At 51.6% G+C, this 19,341-nt stretch overlaps 4 protein-coding genes across 4 annotated transcripts; 3 read left to right on the plus strand and 1 right to left on the minus strand.

Moving 5' to 3' along the window:
• Positions 1–13,943: 13,943 nt before the first annotated feature.
• CMQ_6054 (uncharacterized protein) lies at positions 13,944–14,375 on the plus strand (the record flags this gene model as incomplete). Its single annotated transcript, XM_014315119.1, has 2 exons — positions 13,944–14,047; positions 14,183–14,375. The coding sequence occupies 2 exons, from the start codon at positions 13,944–13,946 to the stop codon at positions 14,373–14,375; spliced, it is 297 nt and encodes a 98-aa protein (XP_014170594.1).
• A 292-nt stretch (positions 14,376–14,667) lies between these two features.
• CMQ_6223 (uncharacterized protein) lies at positions 14,668–15,021 on the plus strand (the record flags this gene model as incomplete). The annotated part of the gene is made up of 1 exon (XM_014315288.1): positions 14,668–15,021. The coding sequence occupies one exon, from the start codon at positions 14,668–14,670 to the stop codon at positions 15,019–15,021; it is 354 nt and encodes a 117-aa protein (XP_014170763.1).
• Positions 15,022–15,837: 816 nt separating this feature from the next.
• Positions 15,838–18,208, plus strand: CMQ_6453 (fungal specific transcription factor domain containing protein; the record flags this gene model as incomplete). The annotated part of the gene is made up of 3 exons (XM_014315518.1): positions 15,838–17,300; positions 17,512–17,794; positions 17,843–18,208. 3 exons carry the CDS (start codon positions 15,838–15,840, stop codon positions 18,206–18,208), a joined length of 2,112 nt encoding a protein of 703 aa, XP_014170993.1.
• A 306-nt stretch (positions 18,209–18,514) lies between these two features.
• CMQ_6319 (isochorismatase family protein) lies at positions 18,515–19,197 on the minus strand (the record flags this gene model as incomplete). Its single annotated transcript, XM_014315384.1, has 2 exons — positions 18,515–18,577; positions 18,631–19,197. 2 exons carry the CDS (start codon positions 19,195–19,197, stop codon positions 18,515–18,517), a joined length of 630 nt encoding a protein of 209 aa, XP_014170859.1.
• Positions 19,198–19,341: the final 144 nt, after the last annotated feature.

Here is a 19,341-nt window from a genome sequence, read left to right on the forward strand (position 1 = left end):
TAGTTTCGAAATAGGTGGACCTAGCCGCCTTACACTACATAAGATACTGTGGCTTCTACTCCGTGCACCACTAGTCTGTCACGCACGTTCTGCGTGATCACCAGTGTAAGACCCGTACGGTAATCCTTGTGGGATATTCGTCCGGACCGGTTGCACGTATCGTAGTAAGCTCTAAGGCCTTCAGAAGATCTAGTGATGGTATTTCGTTCGGTGGTTGACTCATTGAAGACCAGACTGTGCGCAGTATGCGCGCAGATCAGGGCTTCGTCTTATCTAGTAATTTCGGCGGCCGAGGTCAAGTCAGGTGACCTCGGGGAAATCCACACGCCCCCTTCTTAAACGAAATCGTCCCCGATTTCTCCATATTATATACAAAAAGGTACTCCCAAAACAGTGTGATTTGCTAGCAATTTGGGGTACCGGCCAAGTCACTCGTGTGTTTGGCCGGGGGGGCAGGAAGATAATAATAGGGGCGGTGAAAAATAAAACAAGGAAAAGTATAAAAAATCGTTACTTACAAGCCAGCTTTCTGGCTCCAGCGTCTTCGGTCAGCTTCCAGCATCGTTTTCGAGCCATACCAGAGGCTCGGGACGGGTTCGTGATCCCAGACGTACGCCGGGAAGACGTTATCGGGATGCTGCGGATTCGGGAGTCTGGTGCCGTTGGGCGTGCAAAGCTCAAGGCGGCCGTTCGGGAGCACCTGGGTCACCTGGAGCGGTCCTTCGTAAAAAGGCTCATGCTTGTGCTTCCGGGGTCGGGCCCGGAGCACCCAGTCTCCGATACCGAAGTGACGAGAGGCGGCTTTGTCAGCTTGCAGGAGGCCTCGTATGGCCATCCGGACGTGCTTCACGGAGGCCAGCCGATCCCGAATACCACCAAGGTCCGTCAGATCACGGGCCCGCTGTTCAGCTGCTTCCGCCTCCTCTGCACGGGTGAGCTCCCGCACGTACTGCGCGTGCGTTGCGTGCACGGGAGGCTGGCAGCCGAAGGTCAGGAAGTACGGGCTGTAGCCGTGCTCCATAGGGCGGTGGCGGTATATGAGAATCGCCGTACTAACCAGGTTCGGGATTGTAACGCCGGGATGGGTCTGCATTAGCGGGTACAGTATGCCCTTTAGGGACCGGTGGAAGCGTTCGATCCGCCCGTTGCTTTGCGGCCGGTACGGGGCCGTCGGCAGAAGGGCGATACTTAGCTGCTTGCAGCGGGCACTATATGCTCCGGTCTCCGAAAAGGCAGTGCCGTTGTCCGTGATTAGCTGCAGGCCCGTCACCATAATCTCTTTTGGAGCTCCGTGGCGCTGGATTATCGTTTCTAGCAGCGCCAGAGCCTCTGCTGCGGAAGGTGACGTGCATGGCCGCACCTCCGGCCAACCGGTCGCGTAATCAACGGCGGTGGCTAGGTAGATCGGAGTCTCTCTCTCCCGGGCCAGAGGGCCGGTGAAGTCGACTCCCCACCGGGAGAACGGAGCTGCCGGGGGCGTTGGCTTCAGCGTAGTCTCTAGGTTTGGCCGGGTCTTATTAATCTGACAGCTTGCGCATGTCAGACTTACTCGACTGGTCAATACCAGGAGATACGGATGCCAGTAGCGGCCATTAGCTATCCCAAGAAGCACACCGGCGCCGCAGTGGCCTTGCTGCTCGTGCAGGGTCTGGAGGCGCTGTAAAAGCTCCTCCTGATCCAGTACCTCGAGCGGGCGGTCTCTGTCCTTGATGACGTAGAGGGCGCCGTTGATGATCCCAAAGTGGGCCTTGATCCAGGCCAGTGGCAGTCGCGAGTCGGGCTTGATATCACGCAGCAAAACGTCCATGATCTCCTGGATATCCCATGACGTCAATGTCTCCAGACTCGGCCCTGGCGGGCTAGGTCTAGGAGCCGGCATGGGCTTCTCCAGTGCTGGCGGTGCCAAGGTCCCGTTGGCCGGCCGCCGGAGGGTCTCCGGCGGGGGTTTCATCGGTTGCCACCGTGGAGGGTGGGTCCCGGTAAGGTCGATTGGGTTGCCCTTATAGCTTCCCGCGCGGGTCAGATCTATTGGCTCATCACGGTCTCCGATCGAAGTCACCACTTCTGCTTGCGGAGGGCGTGATAGCCAATCAGCGACGACGTTTTCACGGCCTGGGCGCCACTTGATGACGGGGCTGAAGTGCTCTATTTCGTTCAGAAACTTCATTAGCCTCGGGGTCGGTTCAGCCTTCGTCCTCATGCCGGCCAGGCTCTCGTGGTCTGTCAAGACGGTGATATCAAGGCCTTCGATCCAACTGCGCCACTTGCGCAGGGCCACGATAATTGCGAGTCCCTCCCTCTCCTGCGTTGAATAGCGTTGCTGCGTCGAATTCAGCGCGTGGCTCATGAAAGCCACGGGGTGAAGCACGGTACGCCCTGGGTAGCCGACTTTTGGGTGCGGTTGGTACAGGGCGGCGCCGATATATCTAATTGACGAATCAACTTCGATAATAACAAGCCGCCAGTAGCTGAATGGCTTCAGCAAAGGAGCCGTTGTCAAGGCCTTTTTCAAAGCTTTAACGGCCTCCTTCGCCGCGGGGCTGAATACTATTATCGTGCCAGGTCGAAGGTTGCCCACGAGGAGGGCATTGAGAGGGAGTGCGATCTGAGCGAAAAGCTTTATGAATGCGCGGTGGTAACCCACGGCGCCCAGAAAACCTCGCAGATCGGTAATCGTATGCATTACCGGCCAGTTGACGATCGCAGCGACCTTTTCGGGATCAGTTCGCAGACCCTGAGAGTCGACTATCATGCCCAAAAGCTTAACGCTATTCACAAACCAGCGGCATTTGCGTGGTTGGAGGACTAAATGGGCCTCATCCAGCGTCTGCAGCACTGCGTCTGTGTACTTTTGGAGCTCCTCTCGGGAGTCTGCGAATATGCACAGGTCGTCGATCAGACCTGCGCAGTACGCGCGATGCTCCTCCATTAGCTCATCGATCAGCTGCTGGAAGGTAGCAGGGGCGTTGGTCAAGCCAAAAGGCATGACGTTGAATTCGTACAGGCCCCAAGGGGTGACGAAAGCGGTCTTTTCGGCCGAAGCAGAGTCCATAGGAATCTGCCAAAAGCCGTCCCGGAGGTCTAGGAGCGTATACCACCGGTGCCCAGCGGCGCGCTGGAGCTCGCCGTTGACGTTCGGAAGCGGGTAGGCGTGACGCTTCGTGCGGCGGTTTAGCGGCCGGTAGTCGATACAGATCCGGACGGTGATACCGGGGGGTAGCCGGTCCATGGTCGGCAGCTGTTGGATCTGCTCCGGGGAGAGGCGGGGAAACTTGGCCCGGCCCTTGGGTACGGCCAGGGCCCGTGATGACCACGGGGACTTGCTCCTGCGTATAACGCCGTTGGCGACGCCGTCCCGAACGAACAGCCGTATCGCCAGCTGCTGGAGCGGACTGTATTCCCGTGATCCCGTACGTATCGGGGGAGAGTCTCCTGTATCGATGACGTGACGGGTCCGCCTGGTGCGGGCCACCGCTCTACCTTTCGGGTTGAATAACTCTGGGTATTTCGCTTGAAAGGCGATCACCTCCGGAGGTAGAGGGGGGTCTGCGGGCGCTTCTGGCGCCGGTAGAGGGCTAGTCTCGACGTTAAAGGTGTGTTCACCAACGTGATACGCTGTCTTCGTGCACGGAGACTGGCGGAGGGGGATGCCTGAGGCAGGCCGTATTCTGGCGGCCTCTGGCGACGTAAGGCATATCGTGCCTCCGGGCTTGCATAAGAAGCCCAGTTTTTCTTGCACTGACCGGCCTATCAGGAGGTCTCCTGGTATCCGGTCGTCTGGCACGATACCCACGCAAAGGGAGATGGGAAGGCTTGGTGCTAGGCTGTTAGGACCGTCGAAAAGGAGGTTAAAGTCGATGACGATATCCTCTGTTACGGTGGGCCCTGGGCCTATGCCCGAAAGCACCGTTGGTGTTGCTGGCAGGCGCGTATTTTGTATGCGCTGCGCCAGGGATTCGGTAGCCCAACAGGCTGCACTTCCATTGTCCCAAAAGATGCTGAAATTCGCATTCAGCGGCTGTTTTTTCTTGTTTTCGTCGTTTTTCTGCGTCTTCCTTCGTCCTTCTTGACTGACGTTTGGCACTTGCGCCGCGTCAGTCGACTTCGCTGTGCTACTAAGGCACCCAGGGTAGAGGTTGTGACCTCCAGAGGACTCCCTGGGAGGTCTGAGCGGTGGGATTTCACCGATCAGAGTCATCCAGTATGCACAGCTTCTTCCCTAATCAACGTCGGTATCGTAATCAGTAGGTTCCCGCAGGAAGTCAGGGTCCCACGTGCCGTTGCTTATTTCAGCTTCATCGGCCTGATCCTGCTCCTCCTGATCTGCTTCACCGTCGACGTATTGGAGACGTTCAACCGTACCGTCTGCCTTGTGCCAGAGGAGGCCCTCCTGCGTGGTATACAGGGTGGCGTTTTTGATCAGCATGCGGCGGTCTGTGATCTGCTGACCTCTCTGGCGGTCACGGGGTGCACGCAGCGCGCTCCTTGCGGGAGGCCTGCGCGAAGACGTAGACGTCGCTTTAGTATCAAAAGCGACTCTCTTCCCTGGGCTCTGACGTCTGGCGGGAGGTTCTTCGCCGCGCGGTGAGCGGCGGCGTTGGGGACAGTCAGCAGCGAAGTGACCAGTCTGACCGCACTGGTAGCACTGGGCTGCTTTTCGTGACGTGACTGCCATCGGACCATCCTCCTTTTTAGCTTGCTGATCAGACTCCTCAGCACCGTAAGGTGCTTCCACGCTGATCGAATTCGTGGAGGGTGTACCCTGCAAGCTGAAAAGACCGAACATCGCGGCGATCCCGCGATAGTAGTCTGTTAAGCTCGTACGAAGCTCCTCTATCCAGAGGCCGTACGTCGGTCTGCCGTAAGGGTCAGTCCACGGGAGGGGCACGTGCTTCAAAGCATTTCGATCTGCTTGAAATAACGCAGCCTTTACGTCGGCTAGACGAACGGAAGGCGGCTTAAGCACAAGAGGCGCGAAAGCGAGTTGATTACACCATTCGTTAATGCATTCGATCGGGCCTCTTTTATCCAGCGTCAGGTTTATTGCACGATCCCGCTCCCAGACGTATTGTTCAAGGCCGCTTTTCGATATCACCGCGAAGACGAAGTGATGCCATTCAGCGCCCTGAGGCCAGTTGTATAGGTGGGAAAGGGGTCCCGTGCAGCTGACGCCTGCGTATACGCACCACTCCGTGACGGCGATTTGCTGCTGAAGCAATTCGCTTTGAATCTTCTTAAGCTTCACGTGCAGCTCCGGGTCGTTGGTTCGATCGAAGGAGGGCAGGGTAAGCTTTTTCCGATTCATCGTCGGCGGCGTAACCTGGGGTTCGCCTTGGGAGACGTGCCAGAGTGGTGGGAAGATGGCGCGCACCAGTTGCTCACTGGGTGCGCGCCCGTATCCAGGCTGGTACTGGTGCTCCTGAAAATATTGGTATTCAGAAGCAAGGTCCTCGGCCGTTGACGTCGTTGCCTGCGTTGCTGCCGCTCCTCCTGCTGCATGAAATCTGGTGATATTACCAGGGATGCCTAAGGCAGCTTGCGGCGAGGTTTTGAATAGTCTCGTCGCAGGCGGCGGGGGAGGTGTAGCGGGAAGGGTCTGGGCAAGGGGTCGTGGCGCCGGGCTTGGTGATACCGTTCGAACTGTCACCGGGGCCGGCGGCGGTACTGGCAGAGGCGGCGCTTGAGCAGGTGGCGCCGGTGCTGGCGGCGCCGGTGCGGCTTGTGCCGTTACTAGAGTTAGAAGCTGCTGTAGGAGAGCTTCTTGGTGCGCGTAACGATCGTTGGCAGCAGCGTTTTGAGCGCGCATTTCGTCCTCTAGAGACTGGAGACGAGCTTCCTGGTCTGACAGTCGGCCAAGGTGCTCCGAAAGCCGGCCTAAGAGCTGGGGACTGGAGGACCTAGTAGGGACTCCGATCGTGACGTCGCTGTCACCTTCGTTGCTAGGTCCGGGAGTCCCGGGCTCGGCGGCAGCGGCGGCTCTCTTTGGCGGCATGACGGCGGGTTAAGGGGTTTTTTTTTTTTTAGTTTTTTTTTTTTTTTTTTTAAAAAAAAATTTTTGTTTTTGTTAAAAAAGCAGAAAAAATCGTATAAATATCGGATTTGCTGGAAAAGAGGCAGCAAATTCGTCCCTTGCTAATTAAAGCAGTAGATCTTGTTCCAGTAGATACTGGTACAAAAAATCGATTTTTTGTGGCTTCTACTCCGTGCACCACTAGTCTGTCACGCACGTTCTGCGTGATCACCAGTGTAAGACCCGTACGGTAATCCTTGTGGGATATTCGTCCGGACCGGTTGCACGTATCGTAGTAAGCTCTAAGGCCTTCAGAAGATCTAGTGATGGTATTTCGTTCGGTGGTTGACTCATTGAAGACCAGACTGTGCGCAGTATGCGCGCAGATCAGGGCTTCGTCTTATCTAGTAATTTCGGCGGCCGAGGTCAAGTCAGGTGACCTCGGGGAAATCCACAATACGTCGTAGTGGATGGCAATGCACGTGTCTCCACATCCATTATATCCGGCCTTATCCTGTACGAGGTTTCTTTCCGACCCTACGGGCAGTTTCTTTCTGCCCAACCTAACAGATAAGGGAAGATGATTCGTCACGGCTGCCGCTGTTAGGCAAATCTGCTGTCTGCAGCTATCTGCCTTGTTACGTGAAGTTGAATCAATAAGGACGAAATAACAAGTGGCTTGTTCCAATTTGTTGACTGACCTATACTCGTGCCACGCCCCACCTATTTGTTGACGAAACGTGCACCACCTAAGGTGCTGCTGGACACCTTTTGAATCAAGACGCTCTTTACACCAAAAGGCCGGGTTTTGAAAAAACACCCATGACAACTCTTAAACAAGTATAGTAACTAAGCGGTCTTTATAATGATGAATATTACATAGTTAAGACATTATTTTAACTATACATGGAGCTTGTTATATAAATTTATAGTATTTTTACTATCCTTACTTATTTTTAACCTTGTTAATAGTATATTACCGTAGAAAGACTTAAAGCTATTTACTTGTATAAATAAATGTGCAACACTAATAGATTCTCGCTGTACCATGTAGATGTCTGTAGATTGACAGATTACGATATCGGCCAAGTTTCAGCACGTCTATCTATGTACTTGTAGACAAGAAAACTTGGATGTTGAATCTTTCTGTGATACTAAAGAGGAAGCAAAAAGCAAACAAAAGAACCAAAATAGCGGTCAAGGAAACAGGAACGAGAAGGCGATAGGAATAGCTAGCTGCGCAGGGTTAGAGTCAGAATCCAGAAAAACAAGGAAAACATCAAAGCAAAAAAAAAGAAAAAAGACGGATGAGCCGATCAACAAGCATGACAACCCCGTATTCGATGGGAAAAAGCCCGGAACAAATGCGTGTGGGCCACCCTTGTTTCTGACACCGGAATTCATACCAAAGGAAGGGTTTGAATGCGCAGTTCTGACGTATGCCACTCAAGGGGTCGACCGCCGTTCATAAGGACCCCGCGGTCACGTGTCTCGAGCTGATCCAAAATGTACTGTAAGTCTTCGGATCCGTTTCTGGCGGCACCTCTCTGAATGCTGTTCAGACCGAAGGGCAATGCTGCTGGCCTCCTGGTAGCAAAGGCCTTCAATGTGTCGACAATTGCAACATCTCCCCCGATGGGCCGAAGACTCTCTTCGAGGCACATAGTTAGGCCTTGTTCTATCAGAGCTTCTCCTCCGCTACGTATGAAGCTGGAATCCTCATCGTCCGGCCAGATCTTTTGGATTCCAAACTCGGGCGAGAGGTCGAACAACGCCACGTAGAGGTCATATGCGGTAGAGTTCTTGATACGCAAGAACAGCCGGGTGCCCTCCATTACCTGAATGTTCAAGTCGTCAACTTGTATCAGGCCGGACTGGCTGCAATCGTCAGCCTCGCAGATGCCACTGCTGCTAACACTGCTGCTGTCGCTATAGCTCCTGTCGCTTCTGCTGCTGGCACCACTGCTACTGCTGCCATCGTCGCTTCTGATGTCGCCAATGCTTTCGCCGATCATATTCATGGCTACAGGTCCCTCAGAGTTACAAATCTCCATAGCGAATCCCCGGTTGAGCTGAGAATGACTTTTCAGGGTTTGCACTATTCGGTACTGTGCTATGTGCATGATCCGCCTCAAAACCTTCGATTCCGCATCCTGTTCATGTATCGAAATGGGAATGAGAAGAGCGTTGAGGATGGGCATCGTTCGTCCTGTACTTTCCAGGATTTCATAAACGCCCCGTTCTTTGTCCTCAGAAATAAGGACAGAAGAGTCTTTGAGTGGACCGTCGTTCAGCTTGAGTAACTTGTAGTGATTGTCTTGGCTGGCTCTCAACGCAGAGGTGAACTTTTTGAAAGCCAGAGTGTTATGTTGCATGAATCCGACACTGAACTTCTTGTTCAAGGGGAGACCGGTGAGAACTGCCTGACATCCATAATCAAGCCCAGTTGCATCATGGCCCTCAACTATGCTGGCCTGGGAAGTGTACAAATACACGTTGGTGACGACCGCATGGGCCAGAAGAGCGTTTGTCGATTCAAAGTCCAGACAGGTATTTGCAAAGATAGAGTACTCTGCTCCTTTACAAACGCCATGTATTGTTCCCGCATCAAGAATGACTGTTGTCATTTCAGGCATGATATTCACCTCCTGAACCGTGATCGTCATCGTAGTAGGAACGTCCAGAGAGCTGAAGAAGAACTTGCTCTTGTCTCCTGTAATCAGCGGGACCTGATCGTCGTGTTTAGAGCACACTCTGGCGCGAACTTTTCGAAACAGCATATCTGCAGACATATCCTCTTTACTATCCTTGCGCAAAGACTCCAAAAGTGAATGAGTCAACAGACCGACCGAAAGTCCATTCCTATCGACGTGCTCATTCGCAACCTGGTTCTCACAGCAAGCTGCGAGAAGGGTGTAGCCGTGCGGCTTCAAGCTCAAGGGATTTGGCCTCTCTGCATTGTCAAATTGCAGGATGTTTCCGTCTCGTATTTCAGCCGGTCTGAATGTGACCAGGATCTCTTCCCGCGTAGCAGGGAAGTCTCCAAGGCCTGCCGACCGATATTTTTGTGAGACTCGCCGTGTGGCATGCGCGCCTGGCTGTCGTGTGAGTCCACCGGAAAAGCAGCAATCAAGAACGATCGTCACGGCCAATCCTTTCTGTGCCATCTTATGTAGCATCAGGGCCATCTCGAGATCGCGAATAAAGTTTCCTCCCCCAAAAACGTCACACGGCACAAGGCACTCGTCCGTGGCGTTTTCCCCTTTAAGCTCTGGAAAGATAGTCGTGGCGAGAGCCCCATGACCGGAATAATGGATGTAGACATGGTCACCTGGCCTGGCCGTCTCAGTTATATTGTGAAATGAATCCACAATGTTCCGGTAGGTTGCTTCCTTGTAGCTCCCGGCTCTTCTTTCTGTTGTAAAAAACCCCACGTCCTTTATTGCAGCATAAAACCAGCTGAAAGCGTTTTCAAAAAACTGGACTGTCCCACTGGAAGATTCTGGTGAAAGCAGCTGCGTGATGTTCGTCTCTGGAACCTTCATAGTGCCGGTGAGATATGCTCTCATTTGTGCGATATCTTCATTGCAACCGTGCAAGGGGTTGAAGGAAAGGGGGGCACCACGTGCATCAAAGCGCCGTGTGGTGTATTCCATCTGTGTATCTACCCCGATGAGGAGGGCGAATTTTTTCGGCCCCATTTGCAATGAAGTCGTCATCTTGATTTAGGCCAAATTGAGTATCCGAAAGGAGGGAATTGAATGGGGAGTGTTTTTCAGCAAGTTGAGTGCTGTCTGGGCTTGGGGTGAAAAAGCTTCCAGAGTTCGAACTGAAGTTGTTGCCCGCTTCATATATACGTTCGCTTGGTATGTTGGGCAGTGCTGGTGAAAATCTGTGCTCGTGTTTCTAACCATCCCAAAGATGCCGTTATCCAATCGATCTGTCGTCCGCCTCACATAATGGACGAGAAGAAAAAGTACGGTTCATCACCGCATTGAATTGAGGCTCTACAGATATGAAAATAAAGAACAACTGTTGTATCAACTTCATGCTACGACTGAGATCAGAGAGGGCTGCATCCCAAAGATGACATGAACGGCAGAGCCTCATTTTCGTTGGTTGGTCTGTTTGATTGTGACCACAACCACTCCGATTTACACCGGCTCAAGACTTCTGTCCGCCTCACTTTCTGCGGTGTAACACCTACTGTCTCGGTGTTGTCTCTGCCTGAATTTGGCATTCAGGCCTTAGATGCGCGGAAGAAAATAACTTTTCCATGGAATCAATCAGAAACCTCATCGTCAGCTTATTCTCTACACTTTCTCACCCGTCTTTTTTAATTATCCCATAGAAAAGAACTTAAAAAGAGCCGCAATGTCGCACTTGGGCGCCTATGAAAACCGTAGTAAGATTCTTGGCGGTGTAACTTAACTTTTGGATAGGAAGAATGAACGGTATGGTGGGTAGCAATTATGCGCCGAAAGTATCGAGTCGATTGATAAACTCAGCCTCATCCCCGCAAAATTCATGCTTTATGCTGCCTCCTTAGAATTACTTATTTGTACCAAGTACGGTGCCCCCCTTCTCCAGCTACCTATCCTACCTCAAGCTCTGTGTACTCCGTAGTTGTTACGGAAATAGACAAATACGTTAAAATGCATAGTATATAAAAGATCTGCTTATCTGCTATGCTTACGTTTGATTTTATCATGCGACGCTGACCGCGTAAGCAGAATACACACAAGAACAACACATTTTATTTCAAATATGACGTGTAAAGATAGTACGGGTAGTAATGCATGTTACCAATAAGACTACAGCGATATCTTTCGACGCTATATTGTTGTTTAAGGCATGGCTGCATGCTCAAATGCACTCTCCGCACTAGATGGCGCAACCATTAGGCACCAATGCAGACGACATGATTATTGTCCAATCATATTAGTTTTGCAGCCCGACGGTATGCCTCTGTCACTCGAGGCTGATATCTTGTTCGTCGAAATGGCTGCATGCATTGCCCGCCATTCAGGTTCTGGGCTGGGCTATTAGAATTACCACGACCGTAGCAGCAACCACAGACGGTTAGATTCAGCATGTGTTTTTCTTATCTTAGCTTAGACTTAGAACTATGTCGACTAGTACGCAGAGTATGATTGTACTACTCCGTATGTTCCATGCCGTATTTCCATGGTTGTCTTTGAAGCGCTGTCGTTAACCCCGTCATTAGCCGTGCTCGTGAGCACTATACCTTCCCCTATTGCACGCTGCCCTCCCCGGACTTAAGGGCAAGAGCATCTAGCAGACTGCATATTAGACGTGCCGAGGGGCAGTGCATCAAAGGGCCTACGAAACCCTTATTCCGAGATATTTCGACAACCGCAACGACTAGTAGCAACGGACTAAGGCAATACGTGACTAGCTTACGTAAATGCACTGCCAGATAGACCAACCGATCCATTATTTCATTAGGCGGCAGATAGAGGATTCTTATATACGTAATTTCCGACGGGGAAGCAAGTCTAAGACCTGTATCGTCAATATGTCAGGCCGTGTATAAATACAACTACGAATCTAGAGGGGCTGATATCCGACATTCGACAGCAGTACTATAGGCTAGGTTACAGAGACTTACCTACGAGTAGGGCCAGTGCCCTTAGAGTGGGATCGGGCTACCAACTTAACCAAACGGCTGACGAGTCTTTGTGCGGCTAAAGATAGAGCTTTTGGAGATGTTATCAACTATAATCCACACTTTTTTAGAGGCAATAATTCAGTGAGGGATCCCGTTGCAGGAAATTGAGATTCAGGTTCTAAGCTGTACCCATCGCTAACTACAAAGAAGTTGTCCAACTTTGACACTGCACAGGATCTTGGGACACAAAAACTACAGATCCTAAGCTACTGAGTAAGACTCGAAGAAGACCGTCCCGAGTCGAACCAGCTAGACCCTTACCTTTAGAAAGCCCTATATTTTAATATCAGACTCGCTGTCTTGCGCTACAGAAGGAAAAAGTAAATCTGAATACTTGCCGAGATAAGAGACGATTCTAGACAATATACCTCATATCAATTCCTCGCCGCTATCAGAGGCCTAGCAGGTCAGCACCGACCCTGACGTTGGCGCTAAATACCTTTGCACCAGCCAGCGCTAGCACTGTGTTGTGTCCGGTTATCAAAGGTGAAATTGATGATCTTAATTCAAATGGCACAACATTTTGTCAAGAACTTGGAGTTATAGATGTTAACAATACTACTCCGTATACATCAAACTAATAGTACGGATACACGACCCAGCCCGATTCTTATTACATCTAAGACTTTTAGATATCAAATATCACAGAAGCCAAGTTTGTTAATCATTGAGCAACACTACACTGTAGTTTCCCACCTGTTTCCGCAGGTATCATTTTAATATCTGTGACAAACTACTTCTTCAGTAGTCAGATTTCTCTCACAGATAACGGACGGCATAATATACTAGTCAAGAATATAGCAGAAGAACTTTACCGGCTGTTGTCTGAAAGTTATATTCTGAAAAAATAGCATCATCGTCGTCTGGTGCGACCTGGCCTTGCCAGATGGATCTCATCCGCGCGATCGAAACGATTTCTGGGCCCTGACGGATCATATGGTGGTATAAGACGCCCTGTATCTCTCTGTCTCGGTTCGTGATGGTACGGGTAACCTTGGCTGCTCCAGCGCCTTGGCCTGGAATATTTCCCCTTATATTATGAAGGTGATAATCGTAGTTCATTGTTGGGAACTCATAAAGACTTTGGCCACTGGGAAAGTGCTTCTCTAGATCTCTGTAATGCTTTGGGTACCGCTTACCCGAGCGTCCAGGTCTGATGGGAGGTGCAGCCTGCATATGGCGCTCTACGCTGGAATATCGACGCTCATGCACACCTGCACCAGCCTCTTGGTGACGTTGCAGACGGTAGGCCTAGGTGACAGGTCGAACGTTGGATTAATATCGTTTTTGGAGGACGATGGTACAACCAAGAAGTAGATAATACTCACATCTGGGTGCATAGTCTGCTCCGAAAGTTCGTTGCCGGAGAGGCAGCACCCCATCATGGAAAGAAGCAAAAGCGTTGTTATTATAAACAAGAGTTGTGAAATCTTTGGCAAAACGAAACAGAAAAAGGCAAAAAGAGCAGCAGCCAGGTATAGTGAGTTTCCTGACGTCCCAGGGCATGGAAATGGCCATTGAAGGCTTTACATACACATTACGAGTGGCTTTAATTGCTGTATTTTGCAAGGTACATTTCTGTTGCTCGTACGAAGAGAAAGGACCAGGCTGGACCTTTTCACGGCGAGCCGCTTCATGGGTCAACTGATGGCGAACCTGAGGAGCGGCTACAGAAGAGGCCCCCCTCTGTCTTACTATGTTTTACTTCAGGGAGCGGTGCACGAGAACGACGTCTTATCATTAAATAGGCCAACGATCGTAGGTCCCGTTACCGCGACCGAAGGATTGGTGAGGATGTACTGTAGCGAACTAGAAGTGGTAGTTGAGGTAAGTTCTAGGGCTATTTCGGGAGCATTTCAAAAAAAAAAAAAAAAAAAAAAGCCGTGGTCCAAATGGAATCATGGCGTTAATGGCTCTGTTTGCCAGCCATAGAGAAGCAAAGTTCAGTTGGTGGTTGCCTCTAATGTATTGGATGGTGGGAAATCAAGCGGGGCACAGCTGACTAACTGCACACAGACGGTGGGGCAGTACCCACCTACACGCCCTTCTTGTCCTTTTGATTTGTCGTTTATTTTTATATCTCCTTTAAGAAAGCGCTTCTCTCCAGCACAAGGTAGCCTTTCCACCTCAGCCGCGGTATCTCGGTTCCTTTCTCCCCCATTTCAATTTTCCTTTTATTTTATCAATCTTTATGTTACTCTTAGTTTTTTGTCTTTTTTCCCTCTGCATCAACCCTTCAGCATGTCCGCACTCAATCCAAGTGTAGACCTCGTCGACAATGCAGCAGCCTATAACGCTGCCATTGCTGACGCGGAAGCAGAAAAGAAGAAGAACCGCGGCTCGTAGTTCGTAGCGCTCCTATGAAAACAACATAAACTCATTCCACGGCAAACTTTTAAAGGCGGCACCGAATATTCAGATGTCAAGGTGGCGTCGATCCTACGCGACTTTTTGCAGCCGGACTGCAAATTGCCTCCCAGTCAGGTGGTGACGTCAATCTTGGAGCTAATACCTACAGATGCATCTGAATATGGCGAGGTTTGCGGATTTGGCCAGATTTGCGTTGAGCTCGCTGAGCAAATCCCCTACTACCACCCATCGCAGCTTAAGCTTGTTAAGCTCCTTCAAGAGCTTGGACAGTCCTCCAAGTTCAAGTCCAAGTATCCGCTCTAGGTTTGTTTTTCTGTATTACTGGACCTTGGTAGAACTTTACTTACTTTTTATACACGTGTTAGAACTCTAGAGATACGATTTACCAATCGTTTCAACTTTTGGGAGAGTCTATTAGTGACGTGTCAGGTATGTCTGTTTTATGAATGGCTTGCCTCCTCTCTAAAATTAACCTGGCGTCTTTTCAGGGCCAGATAAAGAGTGCCCCAACGAATGGGTTAATATCAACGCTTTTGAGGCCAATTTATTTGCGTCGGGCATTTGGGGCTTTACGTCCGGTCCGTCTTTTACCGTGATGCGTCATGTTTTTGAGACACGGAAACGAGATGAGGAGGCCTGGGAGAGAGACGCAGAGATCATGGCAGCGGCTCAGTGGATCCTCTGGCACGGCCAGACCATGTTCAAGTTCATCATCTACAATGACGACAGCAGTAAAGACGATGCGCGTAACAAAAACCATGGATTATACAAAGTCGGCGATGACCTTGGTGGTACTGAGACCTTTCTGCCACGTTCCGTTGAGCGGTGGCGCTACTGGAAGGCGCGCTTTGAAGCAGTTGATAACTTGCCGGCTACAGATGAGTGCAAAACGCTCGCCGCACGCTCAGCCCGGATGATGGGCGCTTTGGAGGATAACATGTTGTTTTAAATAGTAGGCGGAAGAATTTAGACCGTTTTTCTTGGCAGGATGACTGATAAATATTTTCTTGATAACTTGAAAACTGTTGCTCTGGATGCTAGTGTTGACTCTTTTAAGTATTCAGGAAACTAATGATACTGTCCTTCCTGGCGTTGCAATACACAATTGAAACTCTTTTCTCCGCTGTACAGTCTAGACGGCCGTGCAGCTAGTGAAAGACGTCAGTGGATTCAGTACACAATTCAGTTGTCAGTGGTCAGAATTAAGTGGTCAGAATAAATGAATACTAAGTCAACTTACCATCCACCTACTTCTTGTGCACCCTTAGACAGCGATAATGGCGACATGGGAGCTTGTGTGCAGTCCGATAGCCATCGGTAGAAACAATGGAACGTGAGACAGACAACAAGCATATAGATAGCTTTTCTCGTAAGAAAGACGCTAGAAGAAAACCACGTAGATGCCCCGTATAATAGGCCGGCTTAGTGGTTTTTTTTGTCTTTATTGCGCTGTCGGCAATTTAATCTGAAGATAATCGCTGGACTTACAGAGTAGACACATGCAAAAAATACAAGAACGCAATGCAAAGTATACAAACTAAACTCAAACAGACGAAACACTAAAAAAGATAAAAAAGTTCAAGTCACAATGCACGTTTTTTATGGAAGAGAAAGGTATAATTAGGTTACAACATCTGTGTAGCCAACAGCAAGCTGAAACGGCTCTCAGCAGCACGTGCCCGTTCACGTGCCGAATTCTTCCATCTTATGTTTTCGATGCGTTTCGCCGTTTTCCCACGCGCCCGTCTGACGGATAGGCAACACGATGTATCCGTCCATGACAGCGCCCCAGAAGCAGCGCCGCCAGGCGACGGCCTGTGACTATTGCCGCTCGCACAAGGTCAAGTGCGACGCCGAGCAGCCGTCCTGTCGGAATTGCGTGCGTCGCGGCATCGAATGCGTCACCGTGAACCTGCGCAATCCCGGCCTCGACGGAACACGCCAGCTCCCGCTGGGACGAAGGCGAAAGGATGCTCCGAGGACGCTGGACAACAGCTCGGCCGTCTGGGGCGAACGGATCGACACGGCTGCCAGGCCGGCCGACGAGCCAGAAACGGTCAAGTATCCACCCTCACCCCTGCAGCCAGCAGAGCGCACGTTCGAAGCTCGGTCGCCCAGCAGCATCCTGCCTGGCGTCTTTACCAGTCCGTTCCACGAGGACACGCGCGACCCGACCGCAAGCGTGTCCCGGACAGGTTCGCCCAGCACCCGGTCGCTCAACAACAGCACCCCCAGCTTGCCACTGCTGGCAGACAAGAACGGCTTCCGGGCTCAGGCCGTCGGCAGCGGCAGCAGCCTCTGTTTCCTGGTGCAGTGGCTGGACCTGTACTTCTCGCAGTGTCCCACCTGGACGCCCATCTTGCCGTTCATCCAGCAAGGCCTGGCATACTCGATGGAAGTTCCGCTGCCCTTTTCCGTTGGGCCACCCCTGTTGCCATCCAGCGAGACGGCCAAAAAGTACACCGCCCTGTTCTTCTCCCGAGTTCACCCGGTCTTCCCCGTCATCAACCGGGATGCTTTTGAGGCGTCGCTGGACGTCCTCCGTGCAAAGGTCGCCTGTGTACCGATGAGCCTGGAGTCTCGTGACTATCCTCTGCTGGCCTGTGCATATGCCGTCTTCAGTGCAGCTGCGGACGAAGAAGCTAGCGCGGTGTCTCCAGAGGGCACAAAGTACTTGCAGGGAGCGTACCTTTTATATGGTCAACTCGTTGCCACGCCACACTATACTTCTGTGCAGGCGCTTCTGCTGCTCACGTTGATCCTCTACAACCGCAGCAAGAATGGTGCTAGTTGGGGCACTCTGAGTCAGGCAGTCCGCATCGCCCAGTCCATTGGCCTTCATCGACATGTCCCTCCGTCCGGCTCTGTGCCGGCGACCTTGCCGATGACACCTGGAAACGCAGCAGACGAAAACTTGTTTTCCCGAATCTGGTGGGCTGCATACACGCTGGAGCGCATGATGGAGCTGGAGAGTGGACGACCGTCGGCTATCTACGACGGCGAGTGCAATCAGATCATTCCGACCGTCACGGCTGGCACGCTGGCTCCCGGGTGCTCGTTTGATTACTTTCGTGCCCTCGTTCAGTTGTCACAGATCCAGTCCCGCGCCATCGTTCTCCTCCACAGCAACAAAACACAGCGCAAGTCCTTCCGACTAATGTTGCGCGAGCAGGGACGGATCGACCGTGCCCTTGTGGACTGGACCGAAGGCTTTCCAGAGTCGATTAGGTTTGTGTTTCTATTAGCCAGGAAAATCTCTCTCTTTTTCCTTTTCTTTTCTTCCCATTTCTGACAAAAACGAGACCTGGCCGAGATATATTCTGTGGCGCCGGTGAGCTACACTTGGCTACCTACGTCTCTCTTCGTTACCATCAGACGTAAGTCTTATCGTTGTAAAGCTCTGCGTGGCCGATGGACGCCCACTAACATAGGTGTAAAGGATGATTGCCCTGCACCGGCCGGCACTAGTGTCTTCTCCCGGCTTTCTGCGCAACCGCATCAACGAGTACTGCGCCGGAACTCCTTGGCGAGACCGGCTGCACTTCAGCCTATGCATCGGCGTGGCGTCGGCACGTGCCATGCTCAAGGCCTACAACGATCTGCTGATGTATGTCGGCCCGACGCGTCTCATCACCGCCAATCAGATCCTCCTGGCCACTCTTGTTCTGGGCATCTATATAACAAAGAACCCGCTGAGCCGTTTGAAAAACTCCGACCTAGCGGTATGTCTGTTCCTCTCCATGTTTGATGCCATCCAAGCTGATAGTCAGATGCTTTCGACATTCTCTGAGAGCATTGAAGAGGAGTACGTGATGATGGGCCAGGACTTGGAGTTTGCAAAGGGCATGCAGACTCTCCGACAGCAACTTAGCGACAACATCGGCAGCCACCGACCGGGTCCCCTTGGTATCGACCAAGTCGCAGAGGCTGCAATCCAACCGAAGGGGGTGGAGATGGACTCGCTATTGCCTGGATTTGACTTCAACACTACTGTGGACTTCAACACTGGCCTTGCCAATCTAGAAGACTCCTGGTCGCATTTGTGGAACGAAGACTTTGGCGGATGGACGTACAGCAATGACGAGCAGGATACGACAAATATGTATGTGTTGGGCCTCCCACAGTCATGGACATAAGACCGGACTGGCTAGAGGTTTAGTTTGGTAGGAGAGCTTCGTTCTAGAAGCGGTCAGTACTTCTCAGCACCAGTTTAGGTACAAGTTCGTCGGGGTAAGCACTTGTAGGCTTTGGTGAGCTCAACAGCGTACTCTGGAGTAACACGATGCAAGAAGAAGAAAGTACGTAAACAACATTGTGCTATTCGAAAAAGTGTGATACAGACGAGAAGGCTTGTAAAGAACGAACGAGAAGCATTGAAGTTTGATGACGTGCAGTCTATATCGGCCAAACTGCTTGACATGTGAGAACTGGGAGTTCTGCTCCTACCGGATGTCCTTGGACTCGACGATGACAGACACAACATCTGCCACCTCGGCAAGAGAAACCTGCGGTCTGTCAGCTGAAAAGTATGCTTCTAACGGCAAGAGGGATAACGTACCCGAACAAGCTCCTCAGCCGTGGCACCGGGAATGTCACGGTCGCCAATGGCATCACGGACGGCGTAGACGTCGTATCCAAGCTCGGCAGCCACGCGAATCGTGGCAGACACACAGTTGTGGGCCATGTAGCCTGGGCTGTCAGCACTGGATGTCCAGTATGGACAGTGGAGTGGCACCCTACCGACGACAGACAGCTTCTTCTTGCCTGTCTTTACCAGAAGCTCCTGCAGGTTAGTGCCGGTAAAAGCGCTTGCGTGGGTCTTATGCACCACCTGCTCGTCCTCGGCCGGCTCAAGCCCGTCTAGGATCGCAGCTAGAGGCGTGCCGGGCGTGAAGATGGGTGCTCCCTCAGGCACGTCCATGACGACGTGGATGACGCTGCTGCCAGCCTTACGGTAGCGGTTCAGCAGCGCCTTGATGGCCGTGTTGGTCTCTTCTAGACGGGCAACCTTCAAAAGGCCGGCGGCATACTCGTTCTGGGCGTCAATGATGAGGAGAATCGAGTCATCGATCGTCGGTGGCGTTGAGGGCGCACCGAGAATAGAGCGTATAGTCTGGACAGACATTATGTGGTAGAGAAAAGGATGGTGGCAAAAGGTAGATGGCTGAAGTACAAACAGTAGCGAGTGGTATGATAGCAGACTATGCGTTTAGAGTATGGATGTAGACGATGAGATGGGTGCAAAGAGAAAATGTGCCTTCCCAGATCA

This window comes from Grosmannia clavigera (genome assembly GCF_000143105.1).
Source record: "Grosmannia clavigera kw1407 unplaced genomic scaffold GCSC_167, whole genome shotgun sequence".
Taxonomy (NCBI): Eukaryota; Fungi; Ascomycota; class Sordariomycetes; order Ophiostomatales; family Ophiostomataceae; genus Leptographium; species Leptographium clavigerum.